This window comes from Poeciliopsis prolifica, unplaced genomic scaffold (assembly GCF_027474105.1).
Source record: "Poeciliopsis prolifica strain line A6 unplaced genomic scaffold, Auburn_PproV2 SCAFFOLD026, whole genome shotgun sequence".
Classification (NCBI taxonomy): Eukaryota; Metazoa; Chordata; class Actinopteri; order Cyprinodontiformes; family Poeciliidae; genus Poeciliopsis; species Poeciliopsis prolifica.
In genome coordinates, this window is record NW_026562401.1 from 2,263,045 (window position 1) to 2,287,915 (window position 24,871).

General features: G+C 37.2%; 1 protein-coding gene across 1 annotated transcript; it reads right to left on the reverse strand.

Moving 5' to 3' along the window:
- Positions 1–1,421: 1,421 nt before the first annotated feature.
- Positions 1,422–19,694, reverse strand: dgat1b (diacylglycerol O-acyltransferase 1b). Its single transcript, XM_055047915.1, has 17 exons — positions 18,946–19,694; positions 16,751–16,838; positions 15,779–15,819; positions 15,190–15,275; positions 10,917–10,969; positions 10,334–10,439; positions 7,211–7,339; positions 6,303–6,371; positions 6,104–6,207; positions 5,606–5,644; positions 5,388–5,429; positions 5,262–5,306; positions 4,981–5,093; positions 4,106–4,171; positions 3,741–3,828; positions 3,550–3,612; positions 1,422–2,507 (listed from the first exon to the last, which is right to left on the reverse strand). Exons 1-17 carry the CDS (start codon positions 19,164–19,166, stop codon positions 2,358–2,360), a joined length of 1,503 nt encoding a protein of 500 aa, XP_054903890.1. The 5' UTR covers positions 19,167–19,694; the 3' UTR covers positions 1,422–2,357.
- Positions 19,695–24,871: the final 5,177 nt, after the last annotated feature.

A 24,871-nucleotide genomic window follows, 5' to 3' on the forward strand; every position in this document is an offset into this window, starting at 1 on the left:
CCTGAACCAATGAATACATCCATCTTGAGAAATGAGACGGATTTGTGTCTCCTGGTTTCCTGGCAAGAGGATCATCATTACTCATAACCTGTCAGCGTTTCTGGGAAAGATCCGGAATAACAGATGTCTGAAGAAGATCCATGGATCAACCTGTTACCCAGGACGGGGACAAAAAGAAAGACAGGAACAGACATAGAACTAAGATAGGAAAACACACCTGCTTATATGACTTAATACATATATTTAAAGATGGGCATTTACCTCAGATGTTTGTGGTTTTTTTACTCAAATGAGTGACAGAATAAGAGAGAAGAGTGGCCATCCTGGCTTTTTTCCTCTATTATTTTGGCAGTAAAATGACTGATGAACTGATTACTTGCTCGGGTAACATTCACTCTCTTAAAAATCAAAAAGAATGCTCCTCTTCCAGAAAAGAAATGTGAGCCATCACATCACATGACTTTCCCAGTGGAGATGAGATTTTTTTTCATTTACATCTACGATATCAGCATTCGGATTTTTAACAAGAAACCAGTCTGTGCATTGTGCATCTTCTAAAGTCATGTCTTTTACATCAGTGAACTAATCCTTATTAACGACTGTTAACATTTCATAAAGCACACAAATGTCTGATGATACTTTGTGGCTTCTCACAGAGTTGCTGTTTAATTCTCTGTCAACCTGACAAAGTGCAGGTTCGCAGCTCTGTTCTCACCCCTCTGAATAACTAAACCAGCAGCAGAATGTGACCTGATTTTGTGGCCCTCCAACACAGGGAGATGAAATTGTTTGTCACTGTTTATATTTAAACTTATAAGCTGCCAAATCACAGAAAATGTCTTATATCAAACTTGTGAACTTCCAGCTACTTCGTCTAAAGATAGTGAGTTTTTATTTTATTTGACTCACTCAGTAGCTATAAATATTATCCCACCATAAATAACATTTCACATTTTGTCACTTTGCAGCAACAATGGGCTTCATTAGAAACAAAGTACAATTTTAAATAATAAAATTCTACATTTATTTTTTTAAACCGAATGTGTGGCATGTTTTTTTATACCCAAGTCAATAAAACGTACAAAAAACTTTCCTTGCAGAGAATTACAATTGTTAGTCTCTAGGAGTATGAATCTAATACTCTTATCAACTTCTGACCATCATTTTTTGCAAAATATTTAAAGCTGTGTCTGACTGGGAGGGAAATGTCATGGAACGGCTATTTTCAAGTCTTTCAACAGATTCTCATTTGGATTTGGGTCTGCACTTTAGCTAGAACATTCAGTAATACATTCAGTAATATTGCTATACTTTGATTTAAACCACTCTATTGCAGCTCAGGCTGAGTGGTTATCATCCAGGAGGTGAACATCTACACGGACTGAATCCTGTTGCAGTTTTTAAAAAACAAAAACAAAAAAAAAAAAAAAAACTTTTTAATAAATCCAAGGTTCTTAAAATTCAAAACCCATTGCACATCTTCACTTTCATATGATTTCCATTAAAAAAAAGCCATGAAAAGTATGTTTACAGTTCCGTTACATTCCAATAGACAAATCTGCTCCTTACAAATTACGCTACATAACCACTAAGTGAATAAAAATACAACAATTTGAAATAAAATGTTCCCTCCAGTTTCTTTACAGATTTATTTCATATGACATGGTTTAAAAATATAGTCCACAAGATTAACAAATAACGATTTAGAATACTCTAGACATGTTTTCAGATGGCACTTTTGGTTAAAAAAATAATAATAATATAAATCTCACAATCAACAGGTTTTGCAGCACTGTTCATTTTACAAAACTGGTGAAAAAAAAAATCCCAAAACAGAAAGGCAACAGAATCCTACCCCATACAATCATTCCTCCTTACAATGGATGGATAGATGGAAATACATTTTCCTCAGTAATTACAAAGCCAGAGAATCAAATTAACATCACAAAGATATTAACAAAATTATATCTTCCTGCACTGAAATATAAGTTCTGCATACACTAGAGGTTTTGGCCCCCACTCATATGTTCTAACAAGACACTAAAGTACCGATCACCTGAGTATGAAGCTGCAGTTAGCAGTTCTTCTATGGCCCTGCTATAGTTAGAGTGTTCCTTCATGATTTATTTAATGTTATTAAATTCTTTATCATCTGTAAACTTTACAAGACGTTTTACGTAAACATGACATGATCATTAAAAAAAAACTCTGCTGAGATTATCCTGAGATGTAGCCTGTGATATTAGTTCACTGCTGTGTATTAGTACCGTTTATGTGTTTGTTCATCCAGGAGAGTCACAAGGAGGAGATCAGGAAAAAAAAAAACGATGTCCGAGCAACACTGGTTTGTGTATGTATTAGTCTGCTCCATTGCCGTAGTGCATCACGTAGTAGTCGTGGACGTACATCAAAACAGCAAATGGCTGGCCAATGATGAGGGACATCCACACTGCAGCATTGCCATAGTTACCTCGCAGGAAGCGGCCAACAAGCCATGCTAATGGAAGCTGAGAGGTTGAAAGGAATAAATGGTCATTGTGTCTTACTGACCAACAATTAATTTTATTTTCCTTCGGCAGTCTGCATTGTAAGGCTAAGTAGAACCGAAACTTAAATAACTCAGTGATCAAATTACTAAAAAATCCCTTGGTTCTGTCAAGGCATTTGGATCTGGCCGGGTTGGGGAAGATGTTATTCAATAAACTGTTCAGGATACTGCTAGAGCACACTCACAGGTCAGAGCAGATTTTTATTTTTATGTAAATCACTGCATCATTTCCGCTTTTTCTAATTTCTTCTTTGGCAAATTCTCAGCAGTCACTATTTGATTTTAAATGGAGCACTACAGTTTCTGGTATGGTTAAAAAAAGGAAAAGAAAAAAAAAAAGCAAAAGTAAACTAGTAATACTTAATTATTGACCATTCACCTAAATTTTTAAGCCAAAAACAGAAATAGACTGGAACTGAAGTCCAACATCTGCTAAAAAGTGCTGTGTTATTTTTCCAAGGAGAATCTTTTAGATGTTGGCTCCCATCAATCAGAAATGCTTTTATCTTGCTCTTCAAGTATAATAAAATCCCAAACTCAATGAATAATAAGACACATCGGTCACAATGAATTTTGAAACAATGTACTAAATTTTTAAAAGCCTATAAAGTAGGCTGCTAACATTTATATTTATTTAGTAGTGTGACACAAAGTCAGATACTTAGTGTTAAGGGATGACAAACATCAAATATTCTATTCCTGATATCACTTGATAAATGATTGTTATTATTGTTCTTTCATGATGTAAAAGAAAGTGAGGAAGATGGAAAAATGGAGCAAATTGTGCCACCTTGTGAATAAAGGCAATTATGCTTCTACTTTGAGTGAATCATACCGAAGCTCCTGCATCAGCAATACTGATTATAATTAACTTGGCTTTACTGTAATGTACTGAATAGCTAAATAAATCAATACAGTACTGCCACTGGATTAAGAATATTCATCTTTGTTTAATCTTTAAAAAAATAAGTGTTTGTTTGGAAATACATCTGGTTTCTCACCTGTGCCATCATGCCTGTGAAAGCCCAGAGTCTGAACATCCTGAGGGGGACACTGACCAGGTACTGAAGCAAGAACCGAGGGAGGAAACATCAGTGGAACATGTGCATCACATCTATGCTCCAGTTGTATTTGTGTGTGCTACATAATATTCTGCATAAGTAGAAGGAGGCATGTAGACTGATTGTCTTACCTCATGGAAGAACGCTGACAGGAAGAAGACAGCTGACTGGCTGACCATTTTACTGAATCCTTTTCTCAGCAGAGGCTTGTAAAAATGACTAATAGAGGAACAGACACAGAGATAAACAAATACTGCCATAGTTTATTTTTAGTCTGTTGCAACTGACTGAAAATAAATAAATGTGAAAAGTTAGAATTTTAACACACTCATTCCCTGTTTACAAAGTGAAACAGACAAAGGAAAATACCTTTAATTATTTGATAAATTGCACTTAAACATTAGAAAAAATGCATTTATCCTTTCTTCATTGCGAGGTCTATCCAAGGATTAAGTGTATATTGGTAAGAATATGTTTGGCTCTGAAGATGATTTACCGTAGACACCACTTGTGTACAGGAATGTTCCAGTTCTGCCAGAAATAAGTCACTGACTCAGAATTCCTGGAGGAAAAAATTAAGAATTAAAATCTCCTAAAACAGGTTTTAGAACTGTGAATAAAACCTGAGCAATAAAAGAACATCCATACTGTGATTAAGTGAAAGATTAAATAGTTTTTGACAGAACAGATCAGTTTTAAAGTTTGACAGGCAACAAGCTCTTCAGAAATAAAATATTAAAATCTTTTTTCAATCAGTTAATGCACCATAGAGAGGCTTCACTGGGTTATGTAACTACCACTATATTCAGTCTGAACACTGTAACAGAGGGGAGAAGACTAAAATACTAAAACTAGTATCAGTAGGTTTAGGCTTTTCTACACTAGAGATTAGGGATAGTCATAAAAAAACCTTTAAATTCTAATAAATATTTAATACTGGAACCAAAAGACATTTTAAATACCCCAAATAAACAAAACGACAAATAAAATTAATTTCAAATTAATTAATTTCAAATTGTCCATCAAAAAAAGGGCTCGTTTAGACCAATGTGCCAAACTGAAGACTTTTATCATCCAGTTTTTGGAAGAAAAGAGAAAAAAAGAGATAAGCAATAAATCATGCCAATGGAAATGATTGAGTTTGTTTAAAATTAACATGTGATTAATTGATTTATTGATTAATGTGACAGGCCTACAAATAAAAATAATTTAATCCATCTTCAACATCAATTCACATGAATTATTCCCATTAACATGCGGACAGATCGTAGCACCGACAGTCAGAACAGGACAAATCCTCCTGGTCCATGACACACAGCTTGCAAGCGCCAATAAAATTCAGTAACAATATACAGACACAAATAAACCTACCACCAGTCATTGTAAAACCGTCTGTCACCGAAGCGCAGCAGCTCGGCCGTGAAATTCATAGATGAGTGAAAGAACCAGTAGAAAAACATCAGCCATAATAAGTGATTAGGGACCTGAAAGGCAAAGTAAATGCTCACATAAGCAAACATAAAAATAATAATATACATGCTAAAATTTATGGACTGTTGTGAATCTCGCAAATATTTGAGATTTGCAGATGTGGAGACAACAAAAGCCAACATTTTACCACCTTAATTTATTTCTGAAATGACTTTACTTACAGCTAATCGTAAAAGTCTCTCAGTCATCAGGGACAGATCCATGTCCTGGTGGAGATTCAAAGCTCACTTAAAAATTTGCAGTGTTAGCAAAAGTGAGAGTTAAAATCAATGATTTAGTTTTCTTACTTCAAGAGGCTTCATTGAACTTTGAATGATGGGGACCATCCACTGATACAAAAAGAAATGTTTCGATAAATTTAAAAGAATTTTAATTAATTAAAAGAAATATAAAGCAGATAAATCCAATCAGATCCTAGTACATGATATAACACTTTTAAAAGTTCAGGTTTTGATTGTACTTTAATTCTGAGTAAATCAAAACAGTAATACGAATCAGACTGTACCTGTTGGGTCAGAAAAACCAAAAGCTGGATGAAAAACAGCTGAAGGGAGAAAAAATTTAGTTAGTGCTAATTGGTGAAAAACAGATTTTAACAATAATAATAAAAAAAAATACTGAAAAAAATATATGTATAAGACACAGAGAATGTAAAGCATCAATAATACAGGAAAGAAAGCAAAACAATTAAAAGATGCAAAAGACTCTGGGAAAACAAATGTTCTACCATAATTTATCTTATTTTTCCAAAACTTGAAACATGAAAATAAAAACTTTATGCTTATTTTTATGTCTTTGGTCAAGCATTAGCTTTATAGGATTCTTAAAGTCTACAACCAGGGACAGAAAAAAACCCAAGTAGTAAATAAACATTTATTTTTAATATTTACTGAGAATATTAAATATCTCACCTCAATTCATCATTAAAATATTGTGACTTTATGAACTGTACGTTTGTCTAATATACTGGACAGATGCTCAACATAGCAAAACATTGTCTTACCATCTCAAACAGCCTCCTTAGCAAGAACTGAATGCGGATTTTAGGAGATCGAGGGAAGTTGAGCTCATAACACAAAGTCGGAGCAAAGACAAAATAGTACATATCTGCAAATTTGGTGGAGAGGTCAGAAAACGTGACAAAGAGAAGCATTCCACACAAACATTAGTGAAATAGTTTGCAGTGCAATGCATTTCATTACCTTTGATTGTAAGGTTGCCAGGGTAGCACACTTTCTGTTCGCCTCCTTTAAACTGCTGTGATGAAGGACCTGCATCAGACAGTACGACAGAGTTCAGGTCAGGGGTCTGCAATCTGCAGCTCAAGAGCCCATGTGGTTTATAATAGTTGAGAACAAAAAGGGAATAGAAATTAGAGACAACGAGAAAAGACCGTTTTAAATATTCTTCTGTAGGTTTTTATGCATTTTTATGGGAAATGTCAACAATGGTCTGCTAATGTCGAAAGATGATGATTACTATCCATTGATGCCTTCTAGGTGCAATTTTTTTTAATTGTTTTTTGTTGCTGCTTATTTTTGCTTAATTTTAAGTACATGTAGTAATAGCAAACCAGGCTCATTTAATTTTCCTCACAATACATGCTATGGAAAAACAGCTGTCATATTCTAAGACCATACCGTCTATATATTTATAATAAAGAGTCAAGTATAAAATGTGGCTTTATGCAAAATTTATTTTTAGAAGAAATGAAATGGCTCTTTTCATTAATAATGTTGATATGATTGCACTTTGTACATATAATCCGGTATTTTCAAGATATTCCATATTTTTCTACTTCATTTTCAAGAATTACAATATGCATTTTGATTAAGTTTGTCAGATTAGAAGCAACTTTTGAAAATGATCTTTCAGCAGGCATTGAGCATACTTTTCATTAAATCCAACATTTTATCAAATAAAAAGAAATAAGACTGTAATTTTGGTTACACAATTTACCAGTAGATGTCACTGTGACATTGTGAGCTACAATATAAAAATACATTTGGGAAGAGGCTGAAATATAACTTATATGATCGATATAATATTATATGTCTAACTTTTGAGGACTCCAAAAGACACACAGCATACATGTATATGAATGACTTACAAGACAGTGACCTTGACAGTTTTTTGGCCTTGGCAGTGCTCAGTTCCCTGCACCACAAGTTCACATCCTTATATGAATACAGCTTCAGGAAGAGGATTGTGTAAATGCCAAGTGCAATTGCACCACCAACTGACAGGAAGTGAAGAGAAAAAGTAGTGTGAGACACCAAAGTAACTCTCCTAAAAAAGTTGCAGCATGAACATACATATGCTCAATCATGGTTTGGTAAAAAAAAATAACAAAGGGAGTCAGGACACAGGCAAAAAAAAAAAAGAACATTTGAGAATGAAGGTAGAATTTAAAAAATGGAGACGGAAAACACGTTTATTATGATTGTAATTTGTGAGTACTGGTTATTAAGGCAAAACTGATTTCAAAGTAGATAAACAGACATTTCCAGTCATTTTAGAGCACACAAATAGAAGTTTTTTCTCCTTCCGCTTTATCAATAGCCACCATACGTTTTGCAAAATGAGACAGTGCTGGTCACAGAACAAACAGATGCTCATGTGCCACCAGAAAAACACAAATAAAATCGCTCCTGTTGTGCCATCAGTGCAAAGAGGAGGTCTGCACTACACCTGGCATCAAACCATAACAGATCTTATCCATTAACCATCTGCCTCTGCAGCTCAGTGTGGCCTCTAAACAGTGAGACCGTGTCCAAATCAGCAACTGTAGATTGTGATCATGAACACACAGCGGGGGCAAAGCTCGAATGGGAAAATATCCCAGAGGAGCCAGTAGTTTGTCTCTCAGTCACCCACTCAAATCAAAAGAAATCACCAGAGGTTTCCAAATTATTATTCTCAGAGCAATGCCTCAAATAATACATACAAGTCCAAACGTGTTTCTTGAGATTAATAAGAACAATAATCCAACCTACTTCATCATTACATGTAAAAAAAAAAAAGCAACAAAAACTGCATTTTTTAACATCTTATTTGAGAAGTATTTAGTTGAAAGACTTGTTTTAAACAATATCTCATGAACTAAGATACAAGTCACACACTCTTAATAAACAGCAACTCTTTAATAAATTCGTTAATGTTATTGAGTCCGATTATCACTTAGTTTTAGTAAATCTTTTAAATTAAACAGTATATGGATTTGTTCTTATCAATGGTATAACATTATAACTCATAGTTATAATGGTGTGTCATGATGTAAACATTGAGAAATGGGTATCCTCAAATTTTTCATTCTAGTTAATATTTCAAGTCAGGGGTGCTCATATTAACCCTCCTGCTACCTTAAAGCCTTCTTGTATCCTTGTGAGAAGAACCTTGCGTTCAGAGTTATTATGAGAATAACGTCAGTGGTTCTCAGTACCAGTCATGTTATTTTTTTCAAAACAATCCCAAAAATGTGCTTCAATTTTTTCATTTCTTATTTTCAAAACATAATGCGGTTAATGTCATTGCAAGGCACACTAATGATGACAATATCTGTAGAAACCATTGAAAACAAATCATTATCATTATCTAGTTTCCCCAATAAATTACAAGACGTCCTTCAATATGGAGCAAAAAAAGTCAAGCATTCACTTAAACACAAAATAAATGGGATCAGATTGAACCCAGAGATGATGGAGGTAGACTCACCCAAATTGTGACATGAAAATACAGTATACACCAAACACACACAGATATCTGCACACACACCTGCCCTCTGCCACTGCCCTTCCTGTGTGCACAGCAGCAGCAGAGATGGGAGAACTTACAGACAGATGGAGCGACTCCCTCGCTCCTTCACCTCCCAGGGAGAGAACAGATGAGAGGAAAAACAGAAAAGAATGCCACCCAACGTGACAGCGAACAAAGTCTTAAACCAGTGATTTATCGGGGGACCAAATATAAATGGCTTTTACAAGGAGACTTAGTTTCAAGTATGTTTATTGACTCAGGTAAAGTTGCAAGAGCAATAGTAAAATCTAGAAAACTAAACTTTGCACTAATGCAACACTTACAGAACTGCATACTCTAGTTTGTGTCAAATTGGTTACAGATTTGGGATGCAGAAAAATCCAAATGTGCAAATCTCTGCGAAATATTTATCTGTTCAAGTTTCACAACTTTGCCTTTCATAGAATACCTTCACAGTTGCACTCTGCAAGCATATACAAAATATATTGCAATATCCAGGTAAAACAAGACACCACATTACAGTTTTCAAATGACAATGACACAAAGACATTTATTGGGAGATCGACCAATTCTTGCATGGGAAGCTGATCTTATCCAGTGATTTAATCTAAAAATCAACCACTGTCCTTCTTTGCTCTACCATGAGAGAGGTTTGAGTGACAGGCCCACCCACCAGGTCATGACTGCACATTTGAAGTTAACAATAGTCACGCCACTGTTACCAAGCCTGTGACTTTCTTGCTATATTCGGGAATTGGCAGATCAGTAACCGGAGAGCAGCCAGAAAACTGCGATCAGTCACAATGTCCTGTGATCCAATGCCCTTAAAAGATAAATCTTTGCCGTAATTTTGATATACTTTGAGAGGAAACAGGGCAAGCTTGCATGCCTGAGAACACCATCGCTACACAGAAGTATGGCAGCATCATGTTTGGGGATGTAAAAAAGGTGCCCGAATTCATTTTAGGCAACTCCAGAGTTATCATAGTTGTAAAAAATATTTGAGAAAATAAAAAAACATGCTGTCCATTTTCCTGTTGTACAGAACAATCCTACCCATTGTGTTATTGCATGGTTTATGGAAAACAGCCAATGTTGATGTCAAGCCGTCTGATTAAGTCATAATGGAGAGACCCTTGGATGACCTTACGCTACAAGCCACGCCCCCTTTGGCAAGTCTCATGTTCTCATCTGTTCTCTTTTCATTTCATTTCCTTTCCTCCATCTCCTCTTGACCTGCTCTTGTCTTTGCAGCCAACTGGAAACAATCCAGGTATGACCAACTGGTTCATTACTGCTGCTAACCGACTTCAATTACGACTTGTTCTGGGAAATACCTTTTAACAGGCCATCAATGTTAACCGGTTCTTTGTAGGGATAGAATAGAGTTTTGTTTACCGATCTAAACAACTAGATAACAATTTGGTTTTGTTTAACATCATTTGTCTTTGTTAAGATAGTAGTGAGAAACATTTACCTGACGTCATGGAGGGAACCCACAGCACCATGGCAGCAGGAAATGTTAGTAGGATTGTTAAATTAACGCAGTGGGCCAGAAATCCAGCAAATTCACTAAATGAACCCTGGTTAAAAAAGAAAAATAGAAATTTAAGCACTTTTAAATCAAATCTTAAAAAAGTCAAATTATTGTAAAATTTCTAAGCATCGCTACATGAAAAAACTGCTTTAAACTTTTTATTTTTTGTTACAGCTTTGATATTGGGAGGTAAAAATGAATATTATAAACTTTTGAACTGATAACGCTTGTAAAAATGCTGGCCTACTTAGATTTTTGAGTGAAAAACCGAAAATATTCCACAATGATACCAAAGAGACAGAGCCTAACTCAACCAAGAAGTGAACTGAACACAAATGGTGAAAAATTATTTATTTTTACAGTTTGCCATTTAACATGTGCCGATGCAAATAGGGAGATCAGCTAGTCAGCCAGCTTGTCTTAATATTTTTTTTCTGCAGAATAGAGAAGCTCTGACTTCCATATTTCAATTACAATAAACAAAACTGTAATGTTCAGAAGCGTATAGAGTTTCTTTGCTCACCTTCGACAGCTGCCTTTCAGTGTAGAGAGCCACCAGAATAAACACATTGGACACTGAAACACATTTAGAAAACAATGCAGTCAAGACCCACTGACATTGGTTTAAAATAAACAGAAGTTGTTTTGTTTTTGTAATGTCTGAAATTGTTTTTTAACACATTGTATTAAATATTTTTTAAAAGACTTATTCAAATCCTGAATAACTAAACCAAATTCACAAAAAAAGACACTGTTGTTAGGGAGAAAGAATATAATTTTAACCAGCAGGGAGCGATGGATGGCTGTTTAAATCCCTGTCCATCAAGGATTCATCATGCAGTTTTCTAACAGACACAAACCAAAACAAGTGTCAAAGGTCGGAGACCCACTTTATTACTATTTACACCTTTAGGCTTAAAACCCAGAGAGCAAAGACACTCAGTTTTGCACATTAGCATAAAGGAATAAGCTTTTTTCTTTTTTGAAACCAACACAAAAAGCAGCCATAATTGTTTTGGTACATGATTAATTTTCACACAATTGTTTGCAATTAGTGATTTATCTCTCTCAGTTAATTTCTACACCATTATAATTAAACAGACCAATCTATAGTATAATCATTAATAAAGGCCTAAAAGCTTTTGTTACTTCTTAATAAAAAGTATGTGCTGGTTCGAAGCAAAATATGCACACAGAGCACAGATCACATCTATAAAAGAAGAACACAAGCAAATGCCTTCCTGAGAAGTGCCTGACATACAGGTGGATCCAATCAGTAATGACAATTATCCAATCATGTTAAGAACGATCCTGAGTAGCTCCCATTATACAAATGACAGCTGATTGTAGCAGGCCTATATGGAATGATAACATATTTTTGTAGTGTCATCTGGAGCTGAAAAAAGAAGTCACTCAAACATGTTGAATCTTTGAGGGGTCACTGAAGAAATGCACGGCAGATTAGAGAAAGCAGACTTATTTACAGCAGCCATCTTTTCATTCTGAAGTACAGAGGTGGAAGTATCATGAGGAAATTACAATATTTAGATGTAACACCTTAACACAACAGCCAAGAAGTTGAAAATTTTGTGTGAATTGGTCTTCCAAACAGACACTAACCATAAGCATACAACCAAAAGTGTTTACGAACATTGGTCAAAGTTTTTGAGTGGCCTACACAAAGCCCTGATTTCAGTTCCACAGAAATTCTGTTGACAGCAATGATGCCTACAGACAAGCATTGGCTGTCTCAGTTACACTAGTTCTGGTTGAAAGAATGGCCAAAATACAGAGCAAGCTATTGAGAGAGCTTGTGATGCAAATTTTATACAATTTATTTATTAATTTGGTTTCAACTTAATGATATAAATGTTAATGCTGGAAACTCTATTCTAGTTTATCTTTGGGACCTTTGTTATGACACACTTTGTATATGATGCACTGTAGTGTTTCTATATATGCGTTTGAAAGCTTTGTATTTGATGCCTTTAAAACAAAACAGATGTCTAAAGGAAGTGTTTAGCGGAATATTAAATTGAGTGAAGGAGAAATAAAGAACTTTTGAACTTGAAATTAAATATCAAAGTGCGCCACTTTTGTAACACACTGATATTTACTTTGTTAAGCAAGTAAACAAAAGTAGATATCGGTAATTACTTTTGTTATGAAAGGAGATAGATCATCAGTTTGTCTTTAGTAAATGCCTCACTTTATGTTAGACTTAAATCTTTCCCTGAAAATTGATTGAATTGACTGATCAAATAATACAAATAAAGAATTATTCTAATACACCAATGTTAATAAATGCAGATGTGTAGAACTGCAGATTAAAGTACATTTAAATAATATAAGGTCACATAAAACATTATTATTACATCACATTTTTAAGAATGTATTCAATGACATTGTAATAAAATAACAAAAATAAAGCTTGTAACAGGATTGTTTGAAGCCAAATAAAATGAACCTATATAATTCTTGCGCAAAAGAACACAACACAAATAACTGTTAGATACCTATAATTGGAGTGAAATATTTAAGTCTGTAACTGTAATAACTTGTCTAGCTCCTACGTGTAAAACGTGTTGGGTGTGGTATTTTCAGAGCAACACATTTGCAGAGCAATGAAAAAAGCTGATCCCCCTAATAAGCCACTTCCATACATGTAAAACTTTTTAAGGCTGGCTTTGCAAACTTTATCCATTTTGCTGGCAGGCACCATCATTTGAGAGTTAAAATGTGTGTGTAAGCTTCTGCAGTGACTCTCGGTGTCCCTGTGGGAGAATGAGCTTTGCTCCTGTCCATGCTACTGTTAAGAAACTCCAATTCTCACCTGTCTCTTTACCCTCCGTCTCTGCAGTCATTTGCCTTACCTCCATCTATTTTCCCTTCTCTTCAAGCTCTTTTCCTGTCTTGATGCAGAATTTTATCTCTTCTTTTTCCATCTCTTACCCCTTTTCCTTTTTCATAGCCCTCCATCTGTCTTCACTCACTTAATTTAGTCTTCCATTAAACACTTCCCTCATTCCACTCTTACCTCTCCTTTCCAGTTTCTGTTGCTCACAACCCATCTCCCTCCCCCCCTCTCTGCAGGAGAGTACCAGTGTTAGTATATAGGGCAGATGATTGTCCCACTAGAGACACTGCGAGCTGCACTGCTGCAGACCTTCACTGCAATGTAACATAAGGATAAATATGGAAGAAACTGCAGCAGTGCACAGCATGCACCTGTGTGCTGCTGCAAAGAAGGTAAGTTCTACATGAGGCTGAACTCACTGCACTACTTGAGGAAGAGAGGAATTTAATAAAATGCTTTAGACACAATATATTTTTCCCCAACTATAAAGAAAAGACTTAAATAATCTCACTGTGGCCCCAAAACATAATTCATGCTACATGTAACGTATACATTTGTTTGATTAGTTTTTGCACCCATGCTTTATTCAGTAGTTGAACCACTGAATCATTATAAATGACTACTAATTTGTCTTGGAAGTTTGACAGAATAATTTTCCAATTATATACATTAGTAATCAATACAACAACCCTGCAACAGACTCTTAGATGCCCTTCTTGCTCCCTTAGCTACTACATTAGTTAGATTTGCTGTACTCATTTTTTCTTTTCTTTTTCACTCTGTTTTGCTTTATCTTAAAAGCTTATGTGCCTCCTGCATCTTGGGTAACACTACAAGCTGTGCATGTTTGCTTGTCATTACAAGGTGGTTGAAATCATTGGTGACACATACACAGATTTAAAAGACAGCAAGAATAAAAAGTCATTAATAAAGAAAGACAGATCTTTTCATAGATCTTTGTAATGCCAGTGGCTCTTAAATTGTAAGACAGAGAAGAAGGAAGGTATGCAGCAAAGTTCCCAAGCTTAGGAATCCAACATCTCCTGACTGTATTAGGTGCCTCCTCCAACCATAACTATGACTCTTCATACCTCAATCTGTTTTCCATTGTCTTCAAGTACAAAACTATTCATGTCTAGTTGGGTAAGAAATGTGTCAGTGGCCTACACAAATAAAAAACACGATTATTATTAACAGCAGAATTTTAAAAAATTATTTTGCAAGGACTACTAAAACTCATTAATAAACTGCAATGCAGTAAATCTAGAGTTAAATTCCTCCTTTTATTTCTGAATGATTGAATCATCGACTCTTTGTCTCTAATTACCATAGTCAACAAAAGCTCAGACATATGATTTTGCTTAAAAAAAACTTTGCTATGTTCCTCTAGCAGAAGTCTCTCTCTCTCTTTTTCTTTTGTGAAGACTCATATTTCACCTACTGTTGCTGAGGTTACCTCATGCATTCATCCACTTGCTCAACAGACCTGTGTGATGAAAAGTTTCTCAGCTATGGTGATCTGAAAGAGTTCACCAAATCCTTCAGAGAATGTGTCTATGACTGAAAGTAATTTCAAAGATGGTGTCAAAACACAACAAATCTTTCTGTAGGAAATTCCTCAGATTTTTCCCCTTCATAATGTCAGACATTCAACAAACTACTCTTCAAGCCACCTATTGGTTTGGTGACCCAAGACTCACATACAAAATTTTGAAATACAAAACCAGTATCTGGATCTCGTTTCCCCACACAGATACATAAGTCTTAATTTAGTTTTCAAACAGTGACATACTTAGAAAATGTATTTTGCATATTTTGTGAACCTGCCAGAAACTCTGCTTTGTTTTTCAACAATATTAAATGTACAAAAAGATTGCCAAAGAAAATGCATTCGTCTTTAAAGATGTTTGGGAAACAATAATATTAAATATTAACCTACCAATCAACAAGCACACTGCAGGCCAGCTGTACGGGTCATTCAGAAACAAGGAAATCACTTGAATGGGGTCCACAAGAATACCATACCTGGAAGAATATGAAAAGAAATGTTTGAAATAACAGTGTCTCCATTGCTGTGAGAAACATACAATATTTAAATGATTAAAACTGAGAGCTTTAAATAATTAAGTACTTTAAATAATTCCTGTACTGAGAGTTTGAAGCACTGACTTTAAAAACACCAAATGATTCCACTTCTGACAGCAGCAGTGAATTCAGAGCTCCAGTGAGTTTTGTTAATGAGTTAACAGGTAAAGTTTCATAGCACAAAACTGACTCTCAATTGTTTTAATTATTATAATAAATATATCTGTACTTCCAGGATGAAAAGGATCTTGTTTAAGAGCAACACAAATATTTGAAAAATACATTAAGACAATTACATATCAAGTAGTTATTCAATGACATTTGTGAGACTATAGTCAGATGGAAATCCTCATTTCATCAGATAAAAATACAACAAAAAAGTTGTTTAAAAAAACTCCTAAACAACTTTAAAAGTTATCTTAAAGTTTTTTAAACATACTCACTTTAAAATGTTTTCTAAAAAGAGACGAGCATTATTCAGGACCTGTAGCAAAACACAGAACATCAGGGAAAAAAAGAAAACAAAAAACACTGTCACAGTTTCAAATTGTTTCGCAGTAATACAGATTACAAATACAGAGAAAAACCTGTGAGGCTTTTCCTTCTGAAAACTGGTTTTCTGGTCTGACTTACTCATTCCACTGTGGCTAGTTCAATATTTCTTTTTCTTAACACTTTGACTCATAAAGAAGAACAAAAATGAGCAGCAAGTTTTTTGAGAGGCAGTACACATGTACAAATTATCCTCATTAGCATATGCCTTGAACTTTTTTCTGATTTTGTATTAAATCAAAATGGCAGTAGAAGAAAATGGTAAGAAATCGAAGCTTTAATATATTCAAGTAACTGAAAGAAACACAAATGTATCTGTATTATTTATTGACCTGGGAGCAGAAAATATATTTGCTGCTTTAATTATTTTTGTAATGAATATTTTCTCTATTCAATATTACAATCAAGTCTAGTTTCAAATATTGTGAAGTACTTTTTTTATGTTGTTCATGTTACCCATTGTAATAATTTCATCTTATCTATATAGTACTATTAAAAGCTAATATTAAAGCAGCTTTTATTAAAAAAACAGACTCAGGTATCATTTAAATGTCAATAGAAGCAATTGTTATATAATCTGACTAAAGAGGAAATAATTAGCAACTGATTGAGTAGAAATATAAGTTCATATTCTTCAGTAACGTGAAGCTGACCGTCAGTTGTTTGAAATATAATTTTTTAGCACCAACTGAAAACTCATAGGTTATGAATTTAGAAAATGTTGGCACCTAAAATGGTTGTATGACCGGACACAATAATTTCATAAGCAGTAAAAAGTGGCAGCAGTACCCATGAAATATATTAAATGTAGTATATGCCAAAGTACTTGAGGGAAGATAAAAAAACAAACAAAAAAAACTTACCAGCATCACCACACACCAGTTGATTACTCCTCTGTAGTTCCTATAACCACTGGCAGAACTCAAAAGAGACTCCTGTGCCTTGTGACAGCTACAGCAACCAAACAAATAAGATGATGAGCAGAAGAGCAATTTAAATCCATCTGAGTCTAGAGTAAAATTAAAATGTGTTTCAAAGTTTGATTACTAAAGAGAAGAAGAGACATTTGTGTCTCATTACCCTGCATCCTCAGATGTGCAGGCATATTTGGTAGAGAGCAAAATAATGAACTGAACAAGAACCACAGGCAGCATGTAATAATTTAAAAATACTGTGCTGCACAAGTCTTTTGCTACAAACCTGACTCTAACAAATAACATCATGAAAAATGTGCAATTAGTTTGTTTACTGTGTCACATTATGGAATTAAAAACACATTTTACAGATTGAGTATTTCAAAAGTCAGCATTAATCACTGCATAAAATATATCAGCAATTTACAAACATCTGCATTAAAAAAATAAACAGGAAAATATTTTTTTTTAAACTGTTTTGGGTACCCATCACTTCTGGAACTATTGCCAGCAAATGCTGCATTAAAAGTTTCTATTAAAAAAAAAATCAGTCAATGAAATAAAACAATCATTCTATGAACCTCTTTCAAAAGTACAGAAACTTAAGGTCAGGCAATAAAAAAATAGTCATGTTCAATACATTGAGATACATATTCAAATAGGCTACAAGCAGGTAATACATGTTTTTCATTAAGCCGTCATTTCTGCCTTTTTCATTGGTCAGATGTAATATTCTAATATTTAATGTTGTGTTTTTATTAGCTGTACACAATAAAAAACACAATTAACTAAATTAAATGCTTGAAAACACCAATCTATGAGTATTATAATTTATATGTATAGTGAATTGAGTTACTGAACTATACTAACTTTTCAGTGATTTCCTGATTTATTTAATGGGTCCTTATAAGAATGGAGAATTAGAGAAATCGAACATCCTCATTGCTACAACCTGTGTAGTTGACACAGTTTGTGGATGCTGCACCTGCATATTACCCAGAACTCTATATCCCCACAGAGAAACATGGTATGGGCAAAAAAATCATGCTGTGGGGATGCATTTATTCAGTCTGGAGAAGAAAAACTGTCAGACTACAGGACAAGCCTAAAACACAACAAAAGACTTGAGACTGTCCCCAGTCCAGCAGGACAATGGCCACATAAGCTACAGCAACAAAGTTTATCCATGTGTTGGAATGGCCTAATCAAAGTCTAGACCAGGGGTCTTCAAATTTGTGCATGTATCCATCAGTTTTTGTCACACACACCAGAATCAATCGGCTGAATTCCCTTCTCAGTATGTAGTCAAGTTCGCCATAGAGAACTCCAGAGAGTTATGATCTCCTTATTTGTCTCGATGTTGAAGCAGAGACACATCTAAAGGTTGCAGGACACCAACCTTCCAGACTTGAGGACCTCTATATTGTGTACAATCAAGAATTACATGGTTACATTTCTAAATAAAATATGACCTAATTAAGTTTCAGACAAGGGATTTTAGCTTCACCACGTCAAACCACTTTCTGGTCATCTTACAACAGCAGGTGCCAAACAAGATCTGCCACTCACAAAACACATTAATGCAGCACAATGGATGACACAACATAAAGACAACTTCTGCGCCATTCCTTAAGGGAGTGGTAGCTAAATAAAATTAACAGTGAGGACTTTGTCAGTTCACCATTTAGCAAGTTGTAAAGCAGTATAAAGGTAAGGATTTAGTCAAGTTGTTTTTGGAAACAGTGTTATGTCACGTGGTCTGGTGTGGCGGAATTAGTTCACGTTTAATGAGCTATGAGAGAAACAAAGTTGCTGCAGACAGGCAGGTTTACTTTTTGTGATGTGATGTATGTAGAATTTTTATTAGATTCATATATAAAAATATATAAATCTCATAGGAGCTTTACGACAAAGTATCATTGAATAAATAAGAAGTGCGTGTCAAGAGAGGACGTGTTAAAGTCCATCAGACCACCCAGGCCCACTTATTCTACTTCTGCTGGACACCCGTGGAGTTTGAAGTCACTTCCGACATTTATGAAGCAAACTTATCTCCGCAGAAGTACCTCCTGCATCCTCTGTAGTTAAAGGTTAAAAACAAACGCCTGAAAGCGTCCAGCTCTCTCTAAGGTGGTCTCTCTCACCTCAGTCGGTCACCAACTTCACCCCTGCGTTTCTTTTCCTCGCTCTTTGCGGCGGACCGCTCCAGGGGACATTCCCGTGTCCTCTGTCCGTGGTGGAGGCGTGAGTCGCCGTCCACCAGGCTCGCCGTCCCCGTTGCAGAATCCCCGTTCAGCGCTCGCCCCGCTGTAAGAGTCGCCCTTCTTCTGCGAGTCAGAGCCCCGTTTACGTTCAAGTCGCTCATGATGACCCGAATTAAAACTGCTAAAACTTTCCCTGTGTACTATACTCCCCCTTTCCCGACTCGTCGCTCGGGGACACACCGCGCCTGTTGATGCAGTAACATTCAGCCTGCAGCGCTTCGGTATTAAAGGAGGAAGTGAGCTTCAGGGACAGAAAAAGAAAAAAAAAAACATTCCACCCAGGACTCAGATTTCCAGAGTTGGCTTAGAAGTGGGAGTGGATTCACGAAGCCACGTAACTACGGTTGCCTCGTTGAAACCTGTCCAGCAGTGTGAACTCTTTTGACTGGTGGAAACTGTAACCAACAGGTGAGTCCTGTCCCGGGGCCGTCACTCATTTCATAAACAGCAAGCGGAGACGAGTTTCAGCGGTGAAGCAAACACGATGGGAATGTTGTTTAGATACGGGATGCACGCTATATTGGGGGTGTTGAATAAACTACGCGTTGAACGTGTAAGATGAAGTTTTCTGTTTGTTATCTTACGTCCATCTTAAACATGTCATGCAGTAGAAGAAAGAGGGTCGAGGCGCTTTCCATGTTTTACTTCCTGGACATCACTTCCTGTCTGAAACTGTCCTATTTGTTTGTGTTGTCAGAAAATCGCTCTGTTTAAGATGTAACTGTTTGGCGACTATTTGACATATTTCTTATCAAATGATCTCCCAAGTATTTAAGAAAAAATAAAATAACATAGATAACAAGCCTCCTTTCTTTTTGTGGTCACATGTAGAAATGTACACGTAATGAGATTCTTTGTTATAATCATAATAATAGTAATTGTTCTGCTCCCACTGTGTTTCCAAGTAACAGTTGTGCAGATAGATAAACTCTGAGACGGTTGACAGGCGTATGTCACTTTAATTGACGTTGCTTTCAATGCCAAAAGAGTGAAACTACAAATAAAGATGAAAAAACACAATTTAGAATACAACAGTAGTCAAGTCATACAAATAGTAAGGATGCAAATACTTAATACTGTGTAAATAACATGTGACAATCAACCTTACAAACATCAATCTTTTTCAACATAAAGGCCTGCAAATTCAGCTCAATATTCTCTCAGAAGTAATAAAGGAACACAAGTACTTACAAGCAGTGCTTCTGTAAACAACAAAACAGGATGAAGAATGATTATGAAGACGATAAACTGCTGGCGTCAGTCATCATACATGTGTTTCTGAACTCATTCTACTGATCAAAACAAAACTCAACATGGAAACACCACCATCTGCTGGCTGGGAAGAATTACTGCCAGCACACTCCCGCCTGACATTGTAAGATTCACCTTATAACTAACTTCTGTCACAGGTGTTTTTCAGCAGGAGAACAACTCCAGTAACTGGCCTCAAAAAGGCTTTACATGAACTTCCAGAACAGATTCTAACTTCAAGCTTTCTAACATGGCCATCTTGACTAGGAAAGGTATTAACCACAATACCCATGGGCCACTGGTTCCTCTTGGCTTGACAGTCCTTTAAAAGCACAAGGTCTCCAACTTGAAGATCAGGCTTCTCTGATTGCCACTTTCGTCGCGGTTGCAGGGTAGGTAAGTATTGACTCCTCCAACGATGCCAAAAAACATTGGAAAGATGTTGCACCTGCCTCCACTGACGTCTGTAAAGATTTCCACCCTGATAGTCTCCAGGAGGTACTGAGAATCCCCAGTTTTGGTCAGGAGTGTAGCAGGTGTAAGAATAAAGGGACAATCAGGATCGGAAGAGACTGGAGTTAAAGGTCGGGAGTTCACAATAGCAGTTACCTCAGCTAGAAAGGTAAACTAGCACTTCATGGGTGAGATGCTGAGCTGGAGTACCTGACATCATGGAATCTAGTATGCGCTTTGTGATGCCGATCATGCGCTCCCAACTTCCTCCCATATGCGAAGCATGAGGTGGATTAAAAATCCATGAACACTCATTTTCATTTAAGAAACTCTGAATCGCTTGATTGTTGCAGTGTGTTGGAGTTATGCCAAGTTCCTTGCATGCTCCAAGGAAGTTAGTTCCACAGTCGGATCTCAGTTGCTTCACCGGTCCACGAATGGAAATGAATCTGCGAAAGGCATTGATGAAGCTTGAGGACTCCATAGATTCCATCACCTCGACATGATGGCCCTCGTACTCAAACAACTGAAGATGACAGCCCAGCGTTTACTGTTTGCGCAGCCTCCCCGTGTTCGCCGAGAGGTCACAATCCAGGGTCCAAAGACATCGACTCCGACATAGGTGAATGGAGGAGCAACTGCGGTACGATCCATTGGCAGGTCTGCCATCTTTTGTTCTTCCACATTCCGCCTCAATTTACGGCAGATTACACAGTGGTAAATAATCGAGCTGATGCATCGTTTTCCACCAATGATCCAAAGGCCAGCTGACCTTAGAGCGCCTTCTGTAAATAGAGTCCTTGATGCTGAACACGTTGATGATATGACGTACCAGAAGGGTCGTTAGATGATGATGACTTGGAATGATATATGGGTTTGCTTCATCACTTTGGAGATTAGCTTGTGCAAGACGACCTCCTACTCTGACGCAACCTGAGTCATCAATGTAGGGTGACAGTTTCCTGAGATGACTATGTTTAGGGATCTCCTTCTGATCTCTGATACATGTAAATAATTCAGGATAACTCTTGCGTTGAAGGCTGCTCAGAATGACACGCTTTGCTGTTAGAAAGTCATCTGGGCTCAGATTCTTGCACATATGCCAACCTTGACATTTGCTTGTTTGATTCTCTTTCCTGTACAGTCTGACTATGTGAACCAGTCTAGCTATGGCCCTCAACAGTGACTTCCATGATGAAAATGACTCGAAATGACTTGGGTCTATGAAAGAGTTTGTTAGTACTGTTAGACAGCAAGTTACTGTAGGACGAATCTCTGGGTCGGATTCAGGGTCGACTAGGTTGAAAGAGACTTCAGTTTGTTCAGTGTGCTTACTTTGCCTCAGCAGAAAATCTGGTCCTGTGATCCACTTGCTGTTCTCCAAGGCTTTAGCTGGGATGGATCTTGAAGCTATATCAGCCGGATTCAACTCCGTAGGAATGTAGTTCCATTGTTCTGGATTGGATGACTTCCTTATTCTTTGCACCCGGTTACAGACATAAACATAGAATCTCCTAGACTCATTCTGAATGTAGCCAAGGACTACCTTGCTGTCAGTAAAGAACTTTGTTGAGTGGAAGGGAACATCAATCTCCTCAGATATCATGTCAGAAATCTCAATGGCAAGGACAGCTGCACAAAGTTCCAACCTAGGGATGGTAACTTCTTTTTGTGGGGCAAGCTTTGCTTTGCCAAACATGAAACCAAGTTCACTTTTGCCTTTTGCATCTGAAATCTTGACATAAGCCACGGCGGCATTGCCTTAGTAGAAGCATCACAGAATATGCACAATTCTCTGTTTGTTGCATTATAAAAGGAAAGGGAGGTGTACTTTCTGGGAATCCTCACTTGTTCAAGATGTTTCAGAGAGTTCCTCCATGCATTCCATTCTTGTAGTTTCCTCTGGAAGTGGGTCGTCCAGTTGATGGTTTCAGTTGAAAGCTCTCTTAGAAGAGCTCTACCTTGAATACTCACTGGGGCTGCAAATCCAAGCGGATCGTATAGACTGTTTACAGTCGACAACACTCCTCTGCGTGTATAAGGTTTCTCTTCATTCGAGACTTGAAAGGTAAACTCGTCAGTGTTGATGTCCCAACTTATTCCAAGGCTGCTTTGCATTGGTGGAGGGTCTGCTCCAAGGTTGAGATCTTTAAGACCCTTTGCCAGGTCCTCCTTTGCGAATGCTTTCATCACGTTAACATCATTAGAAGCAATCTTGTGCAACTTTAAATTGGATGTGGCCAATGTTTGTTGAGCATTTTTGACAATAGAGATTGCCTCATCACTCGATGAGAAGGAAGCAAGGCCATCATCAACATAGAAGTGACGTTCCACAAAATGTCTTGTTGTGTTGTCCTGTTTCTCCTGGTCTTCTGATGCGCAACGAAGCCCATAGGTTGCAACTGCAGGAGACGGACTGTTGCCAAAAACATGAACAGTCATGCGATATTCCACAATTGGTTGTTCCATGTCATTGTTTTCATGCCAAAGAAATCGTAAGAAGTTCCGATGGTCCTCTTTGACCAAAAAGCAATGGAACATCTGCTTAATATCAGCAGTCACGGCCACTTTTCTTCTCTGAAACGCATTAAAACACCTAAGAGACTGTTGTTAAGATTAGGGCCTGTAAGAAGGACGTCATTGAGCGACAATCCATCATGACGTGCACTGGAGTCAAACACAATCCTAATCTGGTCTAACTTGCGAGGATGATAAACTCCAAAGAAAGGGAGATACCAACACTCCTCCTGTTCTTTGAGAGGAGGTGCCAATTCTGCATGGCCGTTATCAAGTATGGTTTGCATAAATTGTAGAAAGTGTTCTTTCATTTTAGGACGTTTATTCAGAATATGGCGAACAGAAGTAAGGCGCTGTAGAGCCTGCTGCCTGTTGTTGGGAAGGCATGGCCTAGGGGAACGAAAGGGTAGTGGAGCGACCCAACTATTTGAACTATCTTGGAAGACTGCCTTGTTCATTATCTCAAGAAAGATTCTTTCTTCTTGTGAGAAGCCAGGTTTTTCATCTGAGCTTGTTTGTTGAAAGATCGTTTCTCCAATGTCTGTGACGTCTGACCATTTTGTCTTTGTAGAAGTGCAGAAACTGACCCCTTGAGGAACCGGGGAATCGAAGCCTTCGGCCACCTGAATGGCATTCTTACACGGTAGAAAGCGACTGGGCCGACCATTATCCAGAAAATTGGTTTTGAAGACACTTGCATAGTCGGGTTTGTGCGCCCCACCGAGGCAAACATCCCCAACTATGACCCATCCAAGAGCTAGCTTCTGAGCGAACGGGGCATTTAAAGGTCCATTACGTTGGTCAATGACCTTATGTGCTTGGACAACATCTCTCCCTATGAGAAGAGAAATGCTAGCGTCTGGATCCAGCCTGGGAATTTCTGCAGCTATGTCCTGTAGGTGGGAGTGGTGTTGAGCAGTTTCAGGCGTTGGAATCTCATTCCGGTTGTCTGGGAGCGAATCACACTCAATAAGCGTCTCTAGCGACAGTTGTGACTGGCAATCCACTGATTCCACAATGAAGTTGTGAGCTCTTCTCCCCATTACTTCTTCCGTTCCTGCACAAGTCTTTAGCATGTAAGGATAAGATCTCCTTGCAATATTGAAGGCATCGAAGACTGAAGATCTGGCAAGGGACCTGTTACTTTGGTCATCCAAAATTGCATATGTTTTCAGCTTCTTCTCAGGAGACCCCTTTGGATAGATGAACACTGGACAGATTTTGGCGCAAGAATGGCTTTCAATTTCACTTCCACACACTTGTGTACAGGTAGAGGTAGCAGTGGGTGATGCTTGATCTTGCTCCCCGCCGTGAACTGGCTGCTTTACAGCTGGTGATGGTGTTGTTGCCCAAACTGCTGGACCAGGATGAAGGGCTGAAATATGACTGTTGGTGCCGCATTCTGCACAGCTTATCTCTGTAGTACAATTCTTTGCTTGGTGATTGGTAGAGGCGCAACATCTGAAGCATATCGAGTTCTTCTTAAGGTAGAACTTTCGCTCCTCAAAGGCATTTCTCTGAATGCTCTACATCTTTTCAGTGCATGGGGTTTTCTGTGGATGGGACATTCTTTATCTACATCCAC